The sequence below is a fragment of the Dryobates pubescens genome, chromosome 29 (assembly GCF_014839835.1).
Source record: "Dryobates pubescens isolate bDryPub1 chromosome 29, bDryPub1.pri, whole genome shotgun sequence".
NCBI classification, from domain to species: domain Eukaryota; kingdom Metazoa; phylum Chordata; class Aves; order Piciformes; family Picidae; genus Dryobates; species Dryobates pubescens.
The window spans coordinates 1209525-1227704 of record NC_071640.1 but is presented as its reverse complement, the minus strand read 5'-3'; the positions used below and the strand labels follow the sequence as shown (position 1 = coordinate 1227704).

The 18180-nt window shown below is 58.1% G+C and overlaps 1 protein-coding gene across 1 annotated transcript in view; it reads right to left on the bottom strand.

The window, feature by feature from the left end:
- Nucleotides 1–18180, bottom strand: part of NUP214 (nucleoporin 214) — a 44129-nt gene that overhangs the window by 1290 nt on the left and 24659 nt on the right. Inside the window, exons 25-33 of the mRNA XM_054174325.1 lie at nucleotides 17075–17150; nucleotides 16091–16199; nucleotides 14715–14820; nucleotides 12410–12483; nucleotides 8908–10617; nucleotides 7258–7328; nucleotides 6164–6320; nucleotides 4392–4541; nucleotides 1028–1199 (exon numbers count right to left, since the gene is read on the bottom strand). Of these exons, the coding sequence (XP_054030300.1) occupies nucleotides 1028–1199; nucleotides 4392–4541; nucleotides 6164–6320; nucleotides 7258–7328; nucleotides 8908–10617; nucleotides 12410–12483; nucleotides 14715–14820; nucleotides 16091–16199; nucleotides 17075–17150 (2625 nt within the window). The remainder of the gene's footprint in view (nucleotides 1–1027; nucleotides 1200–4391; nucleotides 4542–6163; nucleotides 6321–7257; nucleotides 7329–8907; nucleotides 10618–12409; nucleotides 12484–14714; nucleotides 14821–16090; nucleotides 16200–17074; nucleotides 17151–18180) is intronic.

Sequence of the window (18180 nt, the reverse complement as noted above, 5' to 3'; positions counted from 1 at the left end):
TCCCCAAGGCAGCAGCTGAGGGCTGCAGCTTGTTCAGAACTGAAGCAGCAACACCTCAGCAGCAGGCAGTGCCCAGCAAGCTGGAGCTGGCAGCACACAGCACACTGGGGAGGAACTGCCCTGGCTTTGGGAGGTTTGGAGAGGTTCTTTGGTCAAGAGAAATGCAGGCAGGAAGTGCTGCCTGGGCACTGCTCTGAGCTGCAGCTGAAGCTGCCTGGGGGCTCTGCATCCTTGCCAAGGCTCAGGCATCAAAATCAGATTCCTCAGGCAGCTCCCAGGCTTGGACCCCAGTGTGCAGACAGCAAACAGAATCACCAAGGCTGGGGAAGGCCTCTGAGATCATCCAGGCCAACCCTCAGCCCAGCACCACCATGGGCACCAAACCCTGGCCCCAGGGTTCCTGCACCCCTCCAGGGATGGGGACTCCACCACCCCCCTGGGCAGCACATCCCAGTGGCCAATTCCTCTTCCTGGGAAGAACTTTCTCCTCCCCTCCAGCCTGAACCTCCCCTGGCACAGCTTGAGACTGTGTCCTCTTGTTCTGGTGCTGGCTGCCTGGGAGAAGAGCCCAACCCCCAGCTGGCTCCAACCTCCCTGCAGGGAGCTGCAGAGAGCAAGAAGGTCTCCCCTGAGCCTCCTCTCCTCCAGGCTCAGCAACCCCAGCTCCCTCAGCCTCTCCTCCCAGGGCTGTGCCCCAGACCCCTCCCCAGCTTTGTTGCCCTTCTCTGGACACCTTCTCAATGTCCTTCCCGAGCTGAGGAGCCCAGAGCTGGGCACAGGAGTGCAGGTTGTGGCCTGAGCAGCGCTGGGCACAGGGCAGGATGAGCTCCCTGCTCCCGCTGCAGGCCAGGAGGCCCTCGGCCGCCTCGGCCACACTGCCGGCTCCTGTTCAGCTGCCAACCACCCCCCTCCCAGGGCCCCCTGTGCCCGGCTGCTCTCAGCCACCGTGCCCCCAGGCTGTGGCAGCGCCTGGGGCCGTGGTGGGCAGGCAGGGGGCAGCCCAGGGGGCAGCCCAGGGGCAGCTTACCCGAAGCCTCCGGCGCTGGCGGCCGCCGTGCCCTCGCCGAAGACTTTGCCTCCCGTTGAGCCCAGAGGGCTTGCAAAGGTCGGGGCTGAACCGAATGCTGGCACCCCTCCAAACCCAGGGGACCCCCCAAAGGTGGGAGGGCTGCCAAACATTGGAGCAGCACCAAAGCCACCTGAGCAACACAGAGGCAAACACAGACAGACACAGGACAGCACGACACAGAGAGGGGAAGAGAGGTCAGGAGGGCGGCGCGGCCGCCGGCCCCCCCTGCCCCCCGCAGCGACACAGCTCCCAGCCCGGGGAGCAGGCCCTGGAGGCACCCTGAGGCTCTGGGGGGGGCTCAGCGAGGTCTGAGAGGCTTCTGTATTGGGTTGGTGTTTAAGGAGGCTCAAGAGGCTGTGGGGGAGGTCAGGGAAGCATCCCGGGGGGGTCATGAGGCTCCGGGGGGATAGCAAGGAGAATGTGAGGGGTGCAGGAGGCTCTGGGGGGATAGGAAGGAGAATGTGAGGGGTGCAGGAGGCTCTGGGGGGAGAGCAAGGAGAATGTGAGGGGTGCAGGAGGCTCTGGGGGGACAGCAAGGAGAATCTGAGGGGTGCAGGAGGCTCTGGGGGGACAGCAAGGAGAATCTGAGGGATCCATGAGGCTTTTGGGGAGATCACTGAAGCATTCAGGGGGGGTCATGAGGCTTTGGGGGACAGCAGTGAGAATTTGGGGGGGTTGATCAGACTTCTGGGGAGGTCAGAGACACTTCAGGGGGCTCATGAGACTTCTGGGGGCTATCAATGAGAAGCTGGGGGGGTCCAGACTGATCCTTTAACTGCTGGGAGTCACCTCCCCTTCAGCAGAGCCCTGGCACCCCTCAGCAGGGAGCAGCTTTGCTTCTGTGGTCACTGTGAAAGCAAAGCTCTGCTGCTCAGCACCTCAGGAGGGCACAGCACAGGGCAGAGCAAGGCTCCTGTGGAGCTCAGCCTGGGGAGCAGCTCCTGCTGGGCTCTGGCTGCAGAGCTCTGCTCTGGGTCCTGAGCTCAAGCTCAGGAGGGAGCTGCAGGAGTCCTGGGGGCAGAGCTTGGTTGATGCAAGTGTCTCAGGAGGCAGAAGGCCCCAGAGCCCTGGGCAGGTGCAGCCCAACTCCTCTGAGCAGGGACTGGAGAGCAAGCTGGGTGCTGAGGTGCTGCAGGGAGGCTGGGGAGGGGCAGCAGTACCTGCCCCTGGCTGGAGGGGTGGCAGTGGAGGTGCAGTGCAGAAGGGGCAGGGCAGTGCACCTGCACAGCCCCAGCAGGGAAGCAAGGCCTGAACTCTGCCTTTGGCAGTTTCCCTTCACACTTCAGCTGCCTGCTGCCTCCCCCCAGATGATTTCCTCCTGTGCTCATCTGCTGCCAGCCTTGGCCTGTCTCTAATTGCCAGAGTGGGACCTGAAGGCCACCTGCCCTGCTGCCTGCCCAGGGCTGAGGCTGCCACAGCAGCACACACCTGAGTCCCCTGGGTGAAATTCCAGCCCAGGGTAATGGACACTGCCTGGCTGCAGACACAGGGCTCTGCAGAAAAGAAATGCCAGGCCTGAATTATTCACACTCAGAGCAGGGATCCTGTTGCTCCTTGGCTCCAGGAGGCAGAGGATGCAGCACAGGGGCTGGGGCTTTGCTCTCACACATTTGCCTCCTGAAGCAGTGGAGCCAGCACCAAATCAACCAGCCTGGAGTGGGGAGGGGAAGACACAGCAGTCCCTGCAGCACTGAGCAGGAGGGGAGGAGCTGAGGCTCCCTGCATGAGCCTCTTGGCACCAAATAACCCAAAGCAAAGAGAGAGTCCCTGGGTGAGGGCAAGAGGAGCTTCCTTCAGCAGGGCCCTTCTCCTGCTCTAGCAAAGCCAACAGAGAGGCAGGAGGCTGAGCCTGCTGCCAGGGGGGATGCAGGGTCTGAGAGCAGCACCAGTGAGGAAGCTGAGAGCCCATCCAGGCCTGCCCTGCTTGCCCCACTGAGGAAGCTGAGAGCCCATCCAGGCCTGCCCTGCTTGCCCCAGTGAGGAAGCTGAGAGCCCATCCAGGCCTGCCCTGCTTGCCCCACTGAGGAAGCTGAGAGCCCATCCAGGCCTGCCCTGCTTGCCCCAGTGAGGAAGCTCAGAGCCCACCCAGGCCTGCCCTGCTTGCCCCAGTGAGGAAGCTGAGAGCCCATCCAGGCCTGCCCTGCTTGCCCCACTGAGGAAGCTCAGAGCCCATCCAGGCCTGCCCTGCTTGCCCCAGTGAGGAAGCTGAGAGCCCATCCAGGCCTGCCCTGCTTGCCCCACTGAGGAAGCTCAGAGCCCATCCAGGCCTGCCCTGCTTGCCCCAGTGAGGAAGCTGAGAGCCCATCCAGGCCTGCCCTGCTTGCCCCACTGAGGAAGCTCAGAGCCCATCCAGGTCTGCCCTGCTTGCCCCAGTGAGGAAGCTCAGAGCCCATCCAGGCCTGCCCTGCTTGCCCCAGTGAGGAAGCTCAGAGCCCATCCAGGCCTGCCCTGCTTGCCCCAGTGAGGAAGCTGAGAGCCCATCCAGGCCTGCCCTGCTTGCCCCACTGAGGAAGCTCAGAGCCCATCCAGGTCTGCCCTGCTTGCCCCACTGAGGAAGCTCAGAGCCCATCCAGGCCTGCCCTGCTTGCCCCACTGAGGAAGCTCAGTAGCCAAGCTGGGAGCAGAACAATCTCCCTCAGTGTCCACTGCCAGAGCAGGCTGAGGGCAGAGGAGAAGCAGCTTTGCCCTGCCTGGCTCTGTGCCTCCCCTTCTGGCAGCTGATCAGCAGCTGGCCACCCAGCTGCAGTGAGAGCTCAGGGCCACCACTGCCTCTGGGGCTCTCCCTTTGGGCAGGGAAGAGTCAAGAAGCTTGGAGAGGTTTCCAAGGTCTGATTTGATTCACACCACAGGAGGAAGTGGTGGGGGCAGGGCAGCCTGGGGTCAGGAGCAGGGCCTGAAGCCTGTCTGGAAGGAACTTCAGGAGGATGTTTCCCACTGCAGCCTCCTCAGCATCCACTCACAGGATGGAACTGGGGACAAAGCCCCCAGAGGGAAGCTTGGGAGAGAATATCCCAAGGAAGCAGCTGGAGCAGGGGGAAGGTTTCCAGCTCCATGCTCTGCACTCTGCAGCACACAAGGCCACAACTGATCCTTGCAGCTCTCTGCTCTGCAGCTGCAGTGGAGACTCCTGGGGCGCAGCTGCCTGGATGCCTCTCTGCTCAAGAGCTTGGACATCCCTGCCTTGACTCTCCCCCAGCTGGGGTTCCACTCACTAAGCCATCAGCTCTTTTGCTGGTCCCTGTCCCAGGGGCAGGCTGCAGAGCTCTGGGGCAGAGCACTCAGAGCCTGGCAGAGCAGGGGGTGCTGGGGGGGAACAAAGTACCTGCTTTGCTTGGGCTGGAGAACCCAAAGCCTTGAGAGGCCACACTGCCACCACCAGAGCTGAAAGTCCCTGCAGGCTTCTGCTCTCCAAAGGAGGAGCTGCCAAATCCAAAAGTCTTGGCTCCACTGTTGCCAAATAAGTTGGAAGAATCTGGGGAGGAGGAGAAGAAGAGCTGAGAAGCTCCACACAGACTGCAGCACACTCCACTCCCTGCACCAGGAGAAACAGCAGCCCCAGGCACGGCAGGAACACCACAGAGCAGCTCCCTGCAGAGGGAAGAGCTCTGCCCTGCTCCTGGAGGGCTTTGCAGTCCCCCCCAAGCCCCACTCTGGGGCAGGGGGATCCCCCCCCAGCCTTTCCTGCTGCAGAGCACTCTGCTGGAGGGCTGCTGAGCTGCATCCTGGGCTGCAGCCACTCAGGGACAAGGCCTGGAGGGAGAAGCCCAGCAGCTGGACTCAGCCTCTGACCATCAGCAGGGCTGGGAGCCCTCAGCTGTCCTGGGAGGCATTTCTTCCCCTGCCTACCTGCCAGGACCTCAGGGCAGAGCCCAGCTGCTCCACCTCACTGAGGAAGAGCTTTCCCAGGCTGCACTGAGCTGCAGCAGCCAGTGGCAGGACACAGAGGAGCTGAGGCTCTCCTCTGGTGAAGCATCTGCTTCGTGGCAGCACTGCAAGGAAGGACTAAGTCAGCAGGGCCAGGGGCCTGACCTCAGCCCCAGGGGAGCAGTAGATGCCACAGAGTAACTGGCCTGGGCTCTCCCAGCCCTTGGAAGTGCTCCTTCCAGCCACCTGCAGCTAATCCTGCAGCTCCCCTTGGCTCCCCTACTCCCACATCCCCCTTCCTGCCTGCTGGCCCCCAGCCCTCTGCCAAACCCACCCCAGGTGGGGAGCCAGTGAAGCTGGGCAGCCCCAGGCAAGGGCATGGAATCCTGTCCCTCACTCAGGAGGTGGCTGTGAGCAGCTCCTGTGACATCAGCTCCCATGGCCAGCTGAGAGCTGCAGGAGCTGCAGGCAGGGAAGCCCTGCTGGCATCTCACCCCCACTGCTGCAGCAGAGGAGGGCACCCCCAGAGCTCAGCTCACTCCTGAGGGTGCTACCAACACCTGGAAGCTCAGGAAACTCCAGGCAGAGCTCTGGGCTTGGCTCTGGCACTAGAGCCAACACTGTCTGGGCCAAGAGGGATCAACTCTGGCACTGAGTTCATCCTTTACAGCTTCCAGAAGAGAATCCTAACAGTGCCTTGAAGCCCCTGGGGCAGGGGAAGCTGGGGGAGCTTCAAGGGGTCCTGGAAGTGACCTCAAAGGTCATCCAGTCCCAACCCCAGCCATGAGCAGGGACACCTCCCTCTGGGGCAGGCTCTGACCACCACCAGGCTGCTCTGTGCAGCCTGCTCCAGGGCCTCACCACCCTCAGGGGGCACAATTGTTTGCTGAAGTCTCCCCTCAGTCCAGCTTCTTCCACCTGCTTCAGTGGCTTCCCTACTTGGTTGCCATAAAAGCAGAAGAAAACCCTGGGGTCCCCACCTGGGGGGGCAGCCCCTGGCTCACCCTGGGGTCCCCACCTGGGGGGGCAGCCCCTGGCTCACCCTGGGGTCCCCACCCTGGGGGGGCAGCCCCTGGCTCACCCTGGGGTCCCCACCTGGGGGGGCAGCCCCTGGCCCTGCTAGCCCCTGAGAGGCCTGCCATGGTAAGGCAGCCTCTCCTGAAGGACAGCTCCAGGCAGCAGAGCAGATGGAACCACAGCACATTTTGCCTCCTTGCTTTGCTCACTTACTCTGGGAAGCTGCAGATCCAAATCCTCCACTGGAGGAGCTGAAGGGATTCTTGTTGGCTGCATCCTGACTTGGCTTTCCTCCCAAGCCACTGAAGAAGCCTCCACTTCTCCCACCACTTCCAGCTCCAAACAGGTTTCCAGTGGAAGAAGATGGCTGCTGGAGCACAAAAAGATCCAAGGGGAGGGACTGAAGTGAAGGCAAAGCAGCAGATGCCCCCAGGGCTGAGGCCTCTGCCTGGTCTGCTCTGGCTGCACAGGAAGCTTCAACACATCCTGCAGTGAAGCCTTCAGAGGTCACTGAGGCTGCAAAAGACCTCCAAAGATCATTCAGCTGAGCTCACCCTGCCAAGCCCCCACTAACCCATGGCCCTCAGCCCCACAGCTGCAGCTGCTCTGAACACTTCCAGAGTGGGGACTCCAGCACCCCCCTGGGCAGCCTGCTCCAGGCCTTAGCCACTCCTGCAGTGAGGAAGTTGTTCCTCAGGCCCAACCTGAGCCTCCCCTGATGCCACTTGAGGCTCTTTGCTCTTGGCTTACCATTTGGTACTCTGGGAGAAGAGGCCAAGCCCAGCTTGGCTGCAGCCTCCTCAGGGAGCTGCAGAGAGCAAGGAGGTCTCCCTCAGCCTCCTCTTCCCCAGCTCCCTCAGCTGCTCCTCCCCAGCCCTGCTCTCCAGCCCCTTCCCCAGCTTGGTTGCCCTCCTCTGGCCCTGCTCCAGCCTCTCAGTGTCCTTCTTGGAGTGAGAGGCCCAAAACTGACCCCAGGATTCCATTTCAGTCTCTCTGAAGTCTTGTTTATGGCACAGGACTGATTGGAAGCTTGCCCCACAGAGTCCACTCCCCCTGGGGCATGGAAGGTGACTTCTCCACAGCTCTGCCTTACCTTGCATGGGAGAAAATCTCTGCCTCTCCCACAGCCCTTAGGAAAGGTTTGCCCAGGTGCTGCTTGGGTGCTCACTGCAATGGCAAACACCTTCAGGGCCTGGGAAAGGTTTCCTGAGCAGGCCAAAGCCTCTCTTGATTTTGCTAATCTCTCAGAAGGAGGCAGGGAGCAGCTGCCCTCTGCAGAGCAGCCCCTGCCTGCTCTCAGGACTTGCCTGGCCAAAGACAGTGGCTCCAGTGTTAGCTGCCTGCCCAAAGACAGAGGCTGTGTTGCTGGACCCAAATCCTGTCAAGAGAAGAAAGGAAAAGCAGAGAGTCACAGAGAGGTAGGGGTGGGAGGGGACCTCTGGAGGTCAGCCAGTCCAAGCCCCCTGCCAGAGCAGGGTCACCCAGGGCAGGGCACACAGAACACAGCCAGGTGGGGCTGGAAGCTCTCCAGAGAAGGAGACTCCACAGCCTCCCTGGGCAGCCTGCTGCAGGCCTCCAGCACCCTCACACCAAAGAAGTTTCTCCTCCTGTTGAAGTGGAAGCTCCTGGCTTCCAGTTTGTGTCCAGTGTCCCCTGTCCTGCTGCTGGGCACCACCAAACAGAGCCTGGCCCCTGCTGCTGGGCACCACCAAACAGAGCCTGGCCCCTGCTGCTGGGCACCACCAAACAGAGCCTGGCCCCTGCTGCTGGGCACCACCAAACAGAGCCTGGCCCCTGCTGCTTGACCCCCAGCCCTCAGATATTTACAGACACTGATCAGATCCCTCTCAGCCTTCTCCTCTGCAGGCCCAACAGCCCCAGGGCTCTCAGCCCTTCCTCAGTCAGATGTTGCAGTCCCTTCAGCATCACCACAGCCTCTGCTGGACTCTCTCCAGCAGTTCCCTGTCCCTCTTGACCAGGGAAGCTCAGAACTAGACCAAGCCCTGCAGCTGTGGTCTCAGCAGGGCAGAGCAGAAGGGAGCAGCTCCCTGGCCTGCAGGCCACTCTCCTCTGCATGCATGCCACAGAACAAATGCCCAGCAGGATTTGCAGGAGATAGGACAATGCAGGGAGGGGACTCCAGGCCAGGGCAGGGAGAGGACAGGTCTCCCACCCCAAACCACAGGGACAGAAATGAAGGCAGCAAAGCCATCCAGGCTGGGCACATTTCAAAGGATGTGCCCAGGCCAAAGGATTAAACCTCACTGGAAGGTCAGCTGAAAGCCCTCTCTCCTCCCTTCTCTTTGGCCAGCTGCAGACCAAGGAGAAAATGAGAAGCCCTCCACTTTTTCCTTGGGGGATTGCTGCTTCTGAGAGCAGAGGCTGAGTTTCTGCTCATGCTACAAGGCAGGCACAAGCAGCCTGCTGTTCTGATCACCCCCAGGCAGGAGATCCCAGCTCTGCTACCTGAGGTTCTTTTGCCTAAGGCCAGAGCTCCCCACTCCAGGCCCCACTTCACTTGCAGGGTGCACTCTGTGCCACTTCTGGAATTAGCAGCAGCTCCAGCAGGGTTCACTTCCCCTCCTTTTGAACTGTTCTCCAGCTCCTGTAGTTAAAAGGAGCAAGCAGCTTGCCTGCAGTGCCACCAGTTTTAATTAAAGGAGCCTAATTAGCTTGTCCTCTCTGGAAACCCACAGCCTGTTACCACCAAGGACTCTGGGAGCCTCTGAAGGCTGCAGAAAGCTTTGGGAAACACAACCAAACCACACAGAACCCCCCCCAAAGCCCCCAGAACAACAGGAGACTCCCCTGGGTCTGTGCAAGCACTCAGGGGTGCAGGTGGTCACAGAATCATTTTGGTTGGAAGAGACCTTGAGGAGGGCTGAGTCCAACCCCACCCTCCTCTGCCCAGGGCCACTCTGCTGGCTGCACTGCCAGCGCCGGCAGCTTGCCCTTACCTGAGGCCTGGCAGAAGCTGAAGCCAGCAGATGAGGTTGTGGTGGTAACAGTGCTGCCAAAGACTGAGCCTCCTTGCCCAAAGGCAGTGCCCTGCCCAAAGGCAGGAGGGCTGCTCTGTCCAAAGAGGCTCCCCCCAGTGCTGGCAGAGGGCTGGCCGAAGGAGAAGGAGCTGTTGGTGCTCGCCGCTGCCCCGAAGACGCTGCCGCTGCTGGAGGCCGCCGTGGAAGCTGCTGGCTGCCCAAAGGCTGGCATGCTCCCAAAGCCAGACTGGCTGAAGTTAAAGCCACCTGAGGAACTGCTGCCTGGCTGCCCAAAGGTTGGGGCCTGCCCAAAGGCCGGCTGCCCGAAGCCGCCCGCGGTGGTGGTGCCGAAGGCAGAGGTCCCGAAGCCGGCAGCCTGGGTGCCGGCAGAGGCGGTGGCCAAGGTGCTGGTGGGCAGCTGCCCAAAGGGAGAGGATGCTGTGGTACCTGCTGGCAGCTGCCCAAAGACAGGGGGTGTGGAAGGAGTGGCACCTGTGTCAGCAGCAGGCTGGCTGAAGGCTGAGCCAGAGGAGCTGGAGCTCGGCGGCTGAGAGAACGCTGCGGAGCCTGCAGGGGTGGGGGCAAAGACAGAGGCCCCCAGAGCCGGGCTCTGAGCACAGGCAGCAGCAGAGGTGGCAGCCAGCACGCTGGTGGCTTCTGCAGGAGAGGCCAGGTTGGGTGTGGAGGAGGTGGCTGAGACACTCTGCTCTGCTGGGGCAGGAGCAGAGGCAGAGCCAGCTGCAGGCACTGCTGCCTTCGGCTCGCTTGTGGAGGCAGCGGCGGCAGCGGCGGCAGGGGCTGCCGGCAGGGTGGCAGAGCTGCTGTCCCCAGCTGGGGCCTGGGGCACAGAGGGCTCCTTAATGGACTCCAGTGGTGGCTGTGTCACTGGAGGTGAAGACCCAGCTGCTGCAGCTTCACTCTCAGATGGCTTTTCTGTCACAGGAGCTGGTTTGCCATCCCCTGCAACCTTGGCAGAAGCTGCAGTAGGGGCAGCAGCTTGTGGTGAACTCAAGAAGCTCCCAGAGGAGATGGAGGTTGCAGCAGGGGCAGAGGTGGAAGTGCTCAGGCTGGTTACTGGCTGAATCCCAAAGGAAAAAGTGGGTTTGCTGCCACCAGAGCCTCCAAGGTTAAAGACCCCAGAGGAGCCTGGGTTGGTTATCTGGACACTGCCAAAGAGGCTGCCTGTGGCACTGCTGCTGCTGGCTGGGGCTGCTGTGCCAGCAGAGGGGACTGATGGTGAAGCAGCCTCTCCAGCTTTTCCCAGTGCCATGGGGGCACCAAAAGCAAAGCCAGAAGCCATTGCAGACATTTTAGCTGGCTGTGTTCCTGCAGCACTGGGAGCTGCTGCTGCTTTGGGGCTGGCCTTGGCACTGTCATCTGCTTGCCCAACCCGCAGCTCCGAGAAGCTCCCAAGAGTTTCCCCAGCCAGACTGCCCTGACCCAAGTGTTCTCCTGGTTTAGATGGATGGATGTCCAGCTTGGCAGGGGCTGTGGAGGGAGCAGAGGATGTTGCTGCAGCAGGTTTGGTTGGCTGGGTGCCCTCTGCTGAGGTGCTGCTCCCTGCTGAGGCTCCCGCGGCGCTTGCTGGCTTGACCGAGCCAAAAGCGAAGGAGCTCTCAGGCACGATCCCGAACTTGGAAGTCCCAGCAAGCAAAGGTGAATCTGTCTGGCTGGATTCTTTAGCAGGAGCTGTCAGGGAGAGAGAGAAGTTCCACAGTGAGTTGCAGCCACGCTGGCTCCTCAGTCTCACAACATCTGCAGGCCTTAGTGCTTCCCAGAGCGTCAGACGCTGCTCTCGCCTCACGGCTCCAGGGCCTCTGACCATCAGGTAACTGCCACTTCCATCTGCACTCAGGAGGCAGCAGTGACAGCTGAAGCCCTTGGGGGCAGGGTTGCAGTGACAGTCACAGTCACTCTCATGTCACAGCCTCCACTAAACCATCCTTCTCTTGGAGTACAAAGAGCAGCAGCCTTTGGCTCCCACCTCACCAGTCTGAGGAAGACATAAAAGACCATTTGCTGCTGGCAGTTTTCCCTCCTGCCCGGCCTCAGCTAAGCAGCTCCCCAACAGCCATTAGGAAACTGTTTAAGCCAATGGCTCAGAACAGTTTGGGTCATAAAGAGAACTTTCCTGGCACTTGAAAAGCCAAATCTTCCTTTACAACCTCAACTATTTATAGACCACTGAGCAGTTTCTGTGCAGCCTGCTTTCAGCTCTGAGAGAGAGAGGAAAGCTCTCCAAAGCAAACTGCCCAAGCAGCTCCACCTGTGAGAGACACAAGAGAGCTGAACTGGAGGCAGAGGGCACTGATTTCCTTGGGTGCAGTTGATTTCTGAGCACCAAAACCACACAAGCTGTGGCTGGAAGGCACTGCCTTGGTGTTGGGGTTGGACAGGAAACCTGCACGGAGATGAAGTACCAAAGAGCAAAAGCTTCCGAACCCAGCTGGGATTCCCCTCAGGTTTTACTCTGAGCTGAAGTATTTCAGCAACAGACACTGAGTTGGGTCCTGAGGCACTGAAGTGCCTTCTGCTGATCTTCCATCACCAGCCAAGCTGCCCCAAGCACTGGATGGAGGAGCAGGAAGCAACTGCCCTCCAAAGGCTGAAGGTTACAGGGCTGCCTCCTCCTGCACCTCCCTCTCCTCACTGTTCTTTACCTAAGCTCTTCTGCCAACTGAGTCTTCCAGTTCCAAGCCAAACCAGTTCTCTGCTACCAGAGCATGGGCAGCATGGCTGGGATGGTTTAAGGACAGAAGCAAGCCAGGATTTGTAAGCAGAGCTGACAGCTTGAGTTAAGAGCAACCAGAAGCACTGGAAGTGAGTTTTGGACCAAAGCTTCTTTTGCAGGACTGAAAATAGAGGCCAAGAAACTTCACAAGCCTGACAAAGCAACTGCAGCAGGGCCCTCTGTCCTGAGTGGGCAAGTGTGAGCTACCTCTGGAACAGGAAGGCAGCCTTGAGGCTGTCAGCTCCATCTCAGAAGCAGCACAAAGCCACCCCAAGCAGTCCCCTCCCTTACTAAATGCTGCTGCCACTTAGGCACAGAATCACAGATTGCATCAGCTTGGAAGGGTCCTCAGAGGTCATCTCAGGCAGCATCCCTGCAGTCAGCAGGGACATCCCCAGCCACAGCAGGCTGCCCAGGGCCCCAGCAAGTTTGACCTTCAATGTCTCCAGGGATGGGGTCTCCACCACCTCTGGGCAACCTGTTCCTGTGTTCCACACCTCTGCAGCAGAGGGAAGAGCTGCAGACCTTGCCCTTTCCTTAAGTTACTGCCTCCTGGCAGCAAATGTTTTGCTTGCTCTCAGGTGAAGGGCAGGTGGGCTGAACCCCTGTGTGTGCCAGGGCACAACCCAGCAGGTGTACAGAATCCTGGTGCAGAGGCTGCAGCCTTGGTAACAGAACTGCAGCACAAGCCAGGAGCAGGAAGTGTCCCCTCAGCAGGGAAGAGCTGTTGGGACACTCTTCCAAGCTCACCTTGTGAGGAAGCAAGGCTGGGCAGGGCTGGTGATGAAGCAGCTGATGTGACAGCACCAAAGGTAAATCCAGACCTAGGAAAAGAGAAGAAAGGCAAAGGAAAACATTCAGCTTCCAACCCCATGATTGACACAACCTTGAGACTTAGGGCTCCCAGGCCAGGCCTGCACAGAGCCCTGCACTAGAAGAGCTTCTCCAACAACCAAACTGCAAGAAGCTGGCACACAGGCTGGGCTCCACCATTGGTTTCCCTCTGGCAAGGCTCTCAGAGGGTCAAAGGGAGTCAGGACTCAGAGTGGTTTGGCCACCCCTCACCCTCCTGTGTCCTTTCCTCTCTGCTGTGTATGTCTGCCCCATTCAGCTCAGCAGCTGAACATCTCACACCAAATCCCAACAGCTTTTGGCAGAGCAGCAGAAGCCACAGCACTGAGAGGAGTTTATTCATGGCACCTAGGTGGCGAAGCAGTGCCCAGGAGGGAAGGACTGGGTGCCAGCACCTCTCACAAAGGAGGCTGCTCACACCAAGACAGAGCCCAAAACTTTCCATCACTGCTTCCCACCAAAACCATTCTGCCTTGCACAAATCCTGTGATCCTTCCTGATGAGCACTGGGGGCCTCCAGAGACCTTCATTCCCTGAGGCTTTCTAAGCTCTCTCTGATTCTCAGAGAGCAGCTGCTGATACAGAAGTCAGGATGTGTAACTAAGACATCACTGACAACAGCACTGGCTGCAGCATATGGTTTAGAGGCACTGCAGCCTGGGACAAAGGCAGGGCTTGTCTGCATTTTGCATCTGAATTTCCATCCCTCAAGAGGACTATTTCAGCCCTTTGAAGAGCACAGCAAGGTGTTTGGGTAGCATCCACTTGACAAACTCCTACAGAAACGATTAAGGCTGAAGGCAAGCAGCCATCTGCTCTCCAGTAGCTGCAGAGAGGTTCTCCTCCCCCTCTCCTCTGCCCTGGTCAGGCCACACCTGGAGTTCTGTGTCCAGTTCTGGGCCCCTCGGTTCAAGAAGGGCCTCAGGAAACTGCTTGAGAGAGTTCAGCACAGAGCTGCTGCAGGCAGTGGAACATCTCCCTGTGAGCACAGGCTGAGGGAGCTGGGAGCAGAGGAGCCTGAGGGCTGCCCTCATTGATGGGGATAAAGATGTGCAGGGCTGGAGCCAGGCTCTGCTCAGGGATGGCCAAGGACAGCACAAGGGGCACTGGGTGCCAGCTGGAGCAGAGGAGGTGCCACAGGAACAGAAGGGAAAACTTTGTCCCTGTGAGAGTGACAGAGGCCTGGAGCAGGCTGCCCAGAGAGGTGGTGGAGAATGAATCTCTCTGGAGGTATTCCAAACCCACCTGGATGTGCTCCTGTGTGCCCTGCCCTGGGTGACCCTGCTCTGGCAGGGGGGGTGGATTGGATGATCTCCAGAGGTCCTTTCCAACCTCTACCTAACCTTCTGTGATCTGAGAGCCTGTGTGCTGTGAAAGAGCTCATGGAGGGAAATTCACTTCAGTGCAAGGCAAATGTACAGAACTTCCAACCACCATTTCCAAGGAGCCCTCCCTCTCCCCCAGACACAAGGTATGAGCCAAGGAATCCCTTTGTCATCCCTGAACAAAGCACTCCCAAAGAGAGGGTTCAGAATAGCTGTGCTCAGAGCATGTGCCTGGCTCTGTGGTGTTGTTATGTAAATGAGCAGATGGTGTGGGGATTCTCTAGTCACCTTCACCACCAGACTGTGGCTTTTCAAGCCAAGCCATGGAATCTGCTCTGCTGTACTGCAGTGAGGAAGTCAGCAAGGTTGACCATCAGCACACACTGCAAGTCACAGAATCACAGAGTGCAGCAGGTTGCAAGGGAGCCTCCAAGGTCACCTTGTCCAACCCCCTGCAGCCAGCAGGGACAGCTCCAACCAGAGCAGGCTGCCCAGGGACCAAGAGTCTGACCTTGAGTGTCTCCAGGGATGGAGCCTCAACCACATCCCTGGGCAACTGTGGCAGTGTCTCTCCCTCACTGTGCAGAACTTCCTCCTGATGTCCAACCTAACTCTGCCCTGCTCCAGTTTCAAACCTTTGCCTCTTGTCCTGTCCCCACAGCCCCTTCTGAACAGCCTCTCCCCAGCCTCCCTGGAGGTCCCCTTCAGATACTGAAATGCAGCTCTGAGGTCTCCCTGGAGCCTTCTCTTCTCCAGGCTGAACAGCCCCAACCCTCTCAGCCTGGCTTTTACAGTTTGGTCAGCTTGTAGGCAGCACTGCAGCAGCCAACACTCATCTTCAACATCAACCACAAAGACACCTTGAGGCTCATACAGACCCTGCAGAAGTGAAGGAGAAGGCTTTGCTCAGCTGTGCAGCTGTGGCTGGTACTGATGGGGTGGTAGAAGTCGTCAGAGCTGTCACTGTTTTCACTGTGCCTTGTCCTGCAAGCCACAAGAACAAGAATTAGAGTCCAAAGCACTGTGGCACCCAACTATCAAGCCACACACCTGGGCTGTGATCTAGCCACTTGGAAATGAAGCTTCTTTGCCACTTACACCTGGTCTGGAGTCAGCAGAAACATTCCTGTTGCTGTTACAACACCAGAGGATGCAGAGTTTGTGTTCAATTAAATGTCTGCTCTTGTCTCAAGCCAAAGAGTCCCTCCTGCTTTAGGCAAGAACTTGGAGGGTTTAGGCAAGAGCTCCTGGTAAGGGCAGTGCCAGATGTCACCACCTTGACAATAAAAATGACCCCATAAAAACCTCCCAGTGATCAAGAGCTCCTCTCTGTAATCTCTCATTAGCAGCTCTTGGGAAGAGAAAGGAAGTTCTGTCAAATCCAGGAGCTGACATTTCCAATAACCCAAACTTTCAGAAGCCTTTGCCAAGCCCAATGTGATTCCCAGCTATTTTTACTGCCTTGTCCCCCCCCTGGCTAAGAGGCAGCCTACATCCAAGGATTAAAGGCAGAAGAGCAACAGAAATGGATTTCAGCCACTTATGCAAGAGGCTTACAAAGCCATGCCCAATGCAAGCATCATTAGCTAACACACACTCAAAATCAATTCCTTGCTTCCCTAAGCATTTCCTCTCTCCCTCTTTGCACTGAATGATGGAGGCTGAGCATTCCCTTCCTGAGAAACTCCTCAGCTCTGCTCAGCAGACCCCAGGCTCTGAACTGGCTTTGGAAATGGTCACACAGCCCAGTGCCCAACAGACCCAGCACCTGAACTGCCTCATTGCAAGGCTAGGTCAGGGTGCTCCTGGGTATGGAAGTGTTCAAGGCAGACATCAAGGTGAGGAAAAGCTACTCCTGGTCCTTCAGGATGTGATCACTTCCCTGCACAAACACAACAACTCTTCCTGTTTAGCAACCAAAGCAGCAAAGCTGCTCTGGCCCAGCTGGGGAAGCACAGCAGGCTCTGGCAGGTGAGCTCTCAGCACTGCTTGGGGAGGGTTCTACATCCTGACCCCACTGTGAAGGAGGAGCTGCAGCACTGCATTCTAGCTGCAGGCAATGAGACAAAGCTCAGGGCTGTTCACAGAGCCACTCCTGATCTCCTGCACTTTGCTTTTTCCACCTCCCTCCCTCAAGATCAGCAGAGCCTCTCAGTGAGGAAGATTTTTTCCCCCACCTTCAGTGTCTTCTGCACCCTGACAGGAGGCAAGGGACATCCAGGCCTTATTTCCACCTCCACCAAAGACAACTTACCTGAGATTTTGCTGCCAGGTGATGTTGGCCCAGCTGTAGAGGCTATAGGACAGGGTGCACACACTGAGGAAGGTGGAGTCTGGCCCTTAAGGGAGTTTGCCAGAGGTGCCTGAAAACACAAAACCACTGCAGGTCAGTGCAGTCTGTCCATCACCAGAGGTGCCCCTGGCCTTGGCCTGGTGTTAGCAGAGTCATGCAGTGACTCAAGGACAAGCCAGGGGAAGGTGGTTGAAGTGCCCAAGGTGGCTGAAGTGCCCTTCAGTCTTAGGCCCTTTATGCCTTGACACTTAAACACCAGGGCAAGCCCCAACTTGCAGAGGCAGCAAGGCTCTGTGGGCAACAGCTCAATGACCCCAGGGGACAAAGACCTCTGCTTGGTGTTCTGGTGTGTGCACATAAACCCCAGCAGCCTGCTGACCAGTAAGAATGGTTCTGAGCAGAGAAACAGGATAAAGCACTCTGTCCCCTGGCTGCTGCCACTCTTTTTTGGGGGCCTGGGGGGTGAAATTAAGGTCCATCTACCTAACAGAGCTTCCTTGGCTGTTAGCTGCAACCCTTAAGAGGCTGCAAGGCTGTGGCCAGTAGAAAGCTGCAAGTCCTCAAAGGAGGGGGGTGGAAAAGGCCAGACACAAGAGGTTTGCTGTGGAGGTGGTGGCTGAGACCAGCAGGAGCAGAGGCAGAGCCAGCTGCAGGCACTGCTGCCTTCAGCTCACTTGTGGAGGCAACAGCAGCATCAGGAGGTGCTGCTGGCAGGGTGGCAGAGCTGCTGTCCCCAGCTGGGACCTGGGGCACAGAGGGCTCTTCAGTGGACTCCTGGCCATAGGCAAGTAAATGGTTTGCCAGGACCAGAGGGCAAGCTGAGGAAAGAGACTGTCAGATGCAAATTAACATCTCCAGATGCTCATCAACACTGAACCCCCTAAACCATGCTGGGCATGCCCAGGTGCAGCATTCCACCAGGGAAAGGGCTCTGGATGGACAAACCTGTTTGGCTTGATTGGTAGCCACAGCTGTCAAAACTTGGTGGACTGCCTGGGCTGCAGAGTGGGGCACAGATGACCTTTAAAAGAAGAGAGAAAGTAAAGCATGAAATGAAAGATTAGGCTCCAGGAAGTCTTCCTCAGCTCTCAGAGCACAGCTTCCAGCAGCTTTGTACCACATCCCTCCTCCTCTATTAGGGATTCCACACACAACTCCAAAGGCCCAAATCTGATTAGAGACTAAACCTCTTAAATGAATCAGCCACATTTAACAAAGGGAGGCTGCAAATGTGTTTAAAGCCCCAGACTGAAGTGATCAAGGCTGCCCCACTCTTGTCTCCAGAGAGCCTCCTCAAGGCCTTTCTGTTTCACAGGGAGCTGATGGAGGGAAAAAGAAACAAACACATCAGCAGGTAAGGGGATTACAACTTTATGCCTAATGGATAACAAATGTAAGAAGCTTCCTTTCCAGTGTGGAGCCCAGAGAAGTACATGAAACCCTCTGAAATGCTGAGCAAGGAGACAAAGCTTGGAAGCATTTCATGCTCCTGAAGTGTAGCACAGCCATGGCTGAAGCCATGCTAAGAGCTGTGCTCAAACTGACCTCTCTCACCTGTCAGAAGGTTGGGAGATTGGACACCAGAGCCCACAGATCATTGCTGCAGCAGGGGATGAAGCATCCTACCTACAGCATGCAGACCAAATCACCATGACCTGGGAACAGCCTTCCAGTTGCAGCATCTCCTCAAGCCTGCAGCTCACCAGGTTCAGAAGCTCAGAGTCAGCACTGCCTGCATTTTCTTGGTGGCAAAGGGCCACTCTTCCCTTGCCCCAGCAGGCTCTTTCCATCCTGACCCAGGCCAGGCCTTCCCAAAGCTGCTGAGGGGTCTGGAGAACAGATCTTATTTATGAGAAGCAGCTGAGGGAGCTGGGGTTGTCCAGCCTGGGGAAGGGAAGGCTCCAGAGAGCTCTTAGAGCAACCTTCCAGTACCTGAAGGGGGCTCCAGGAAGGCTGCAGAGGGACTGTCTGCAAAGGCCTGCAGGGACCAGCTGAGGGGCAATGGTTTGAAACTAGAGATTTAGATTGGATGTGAGGAACAAGTTCTGCAC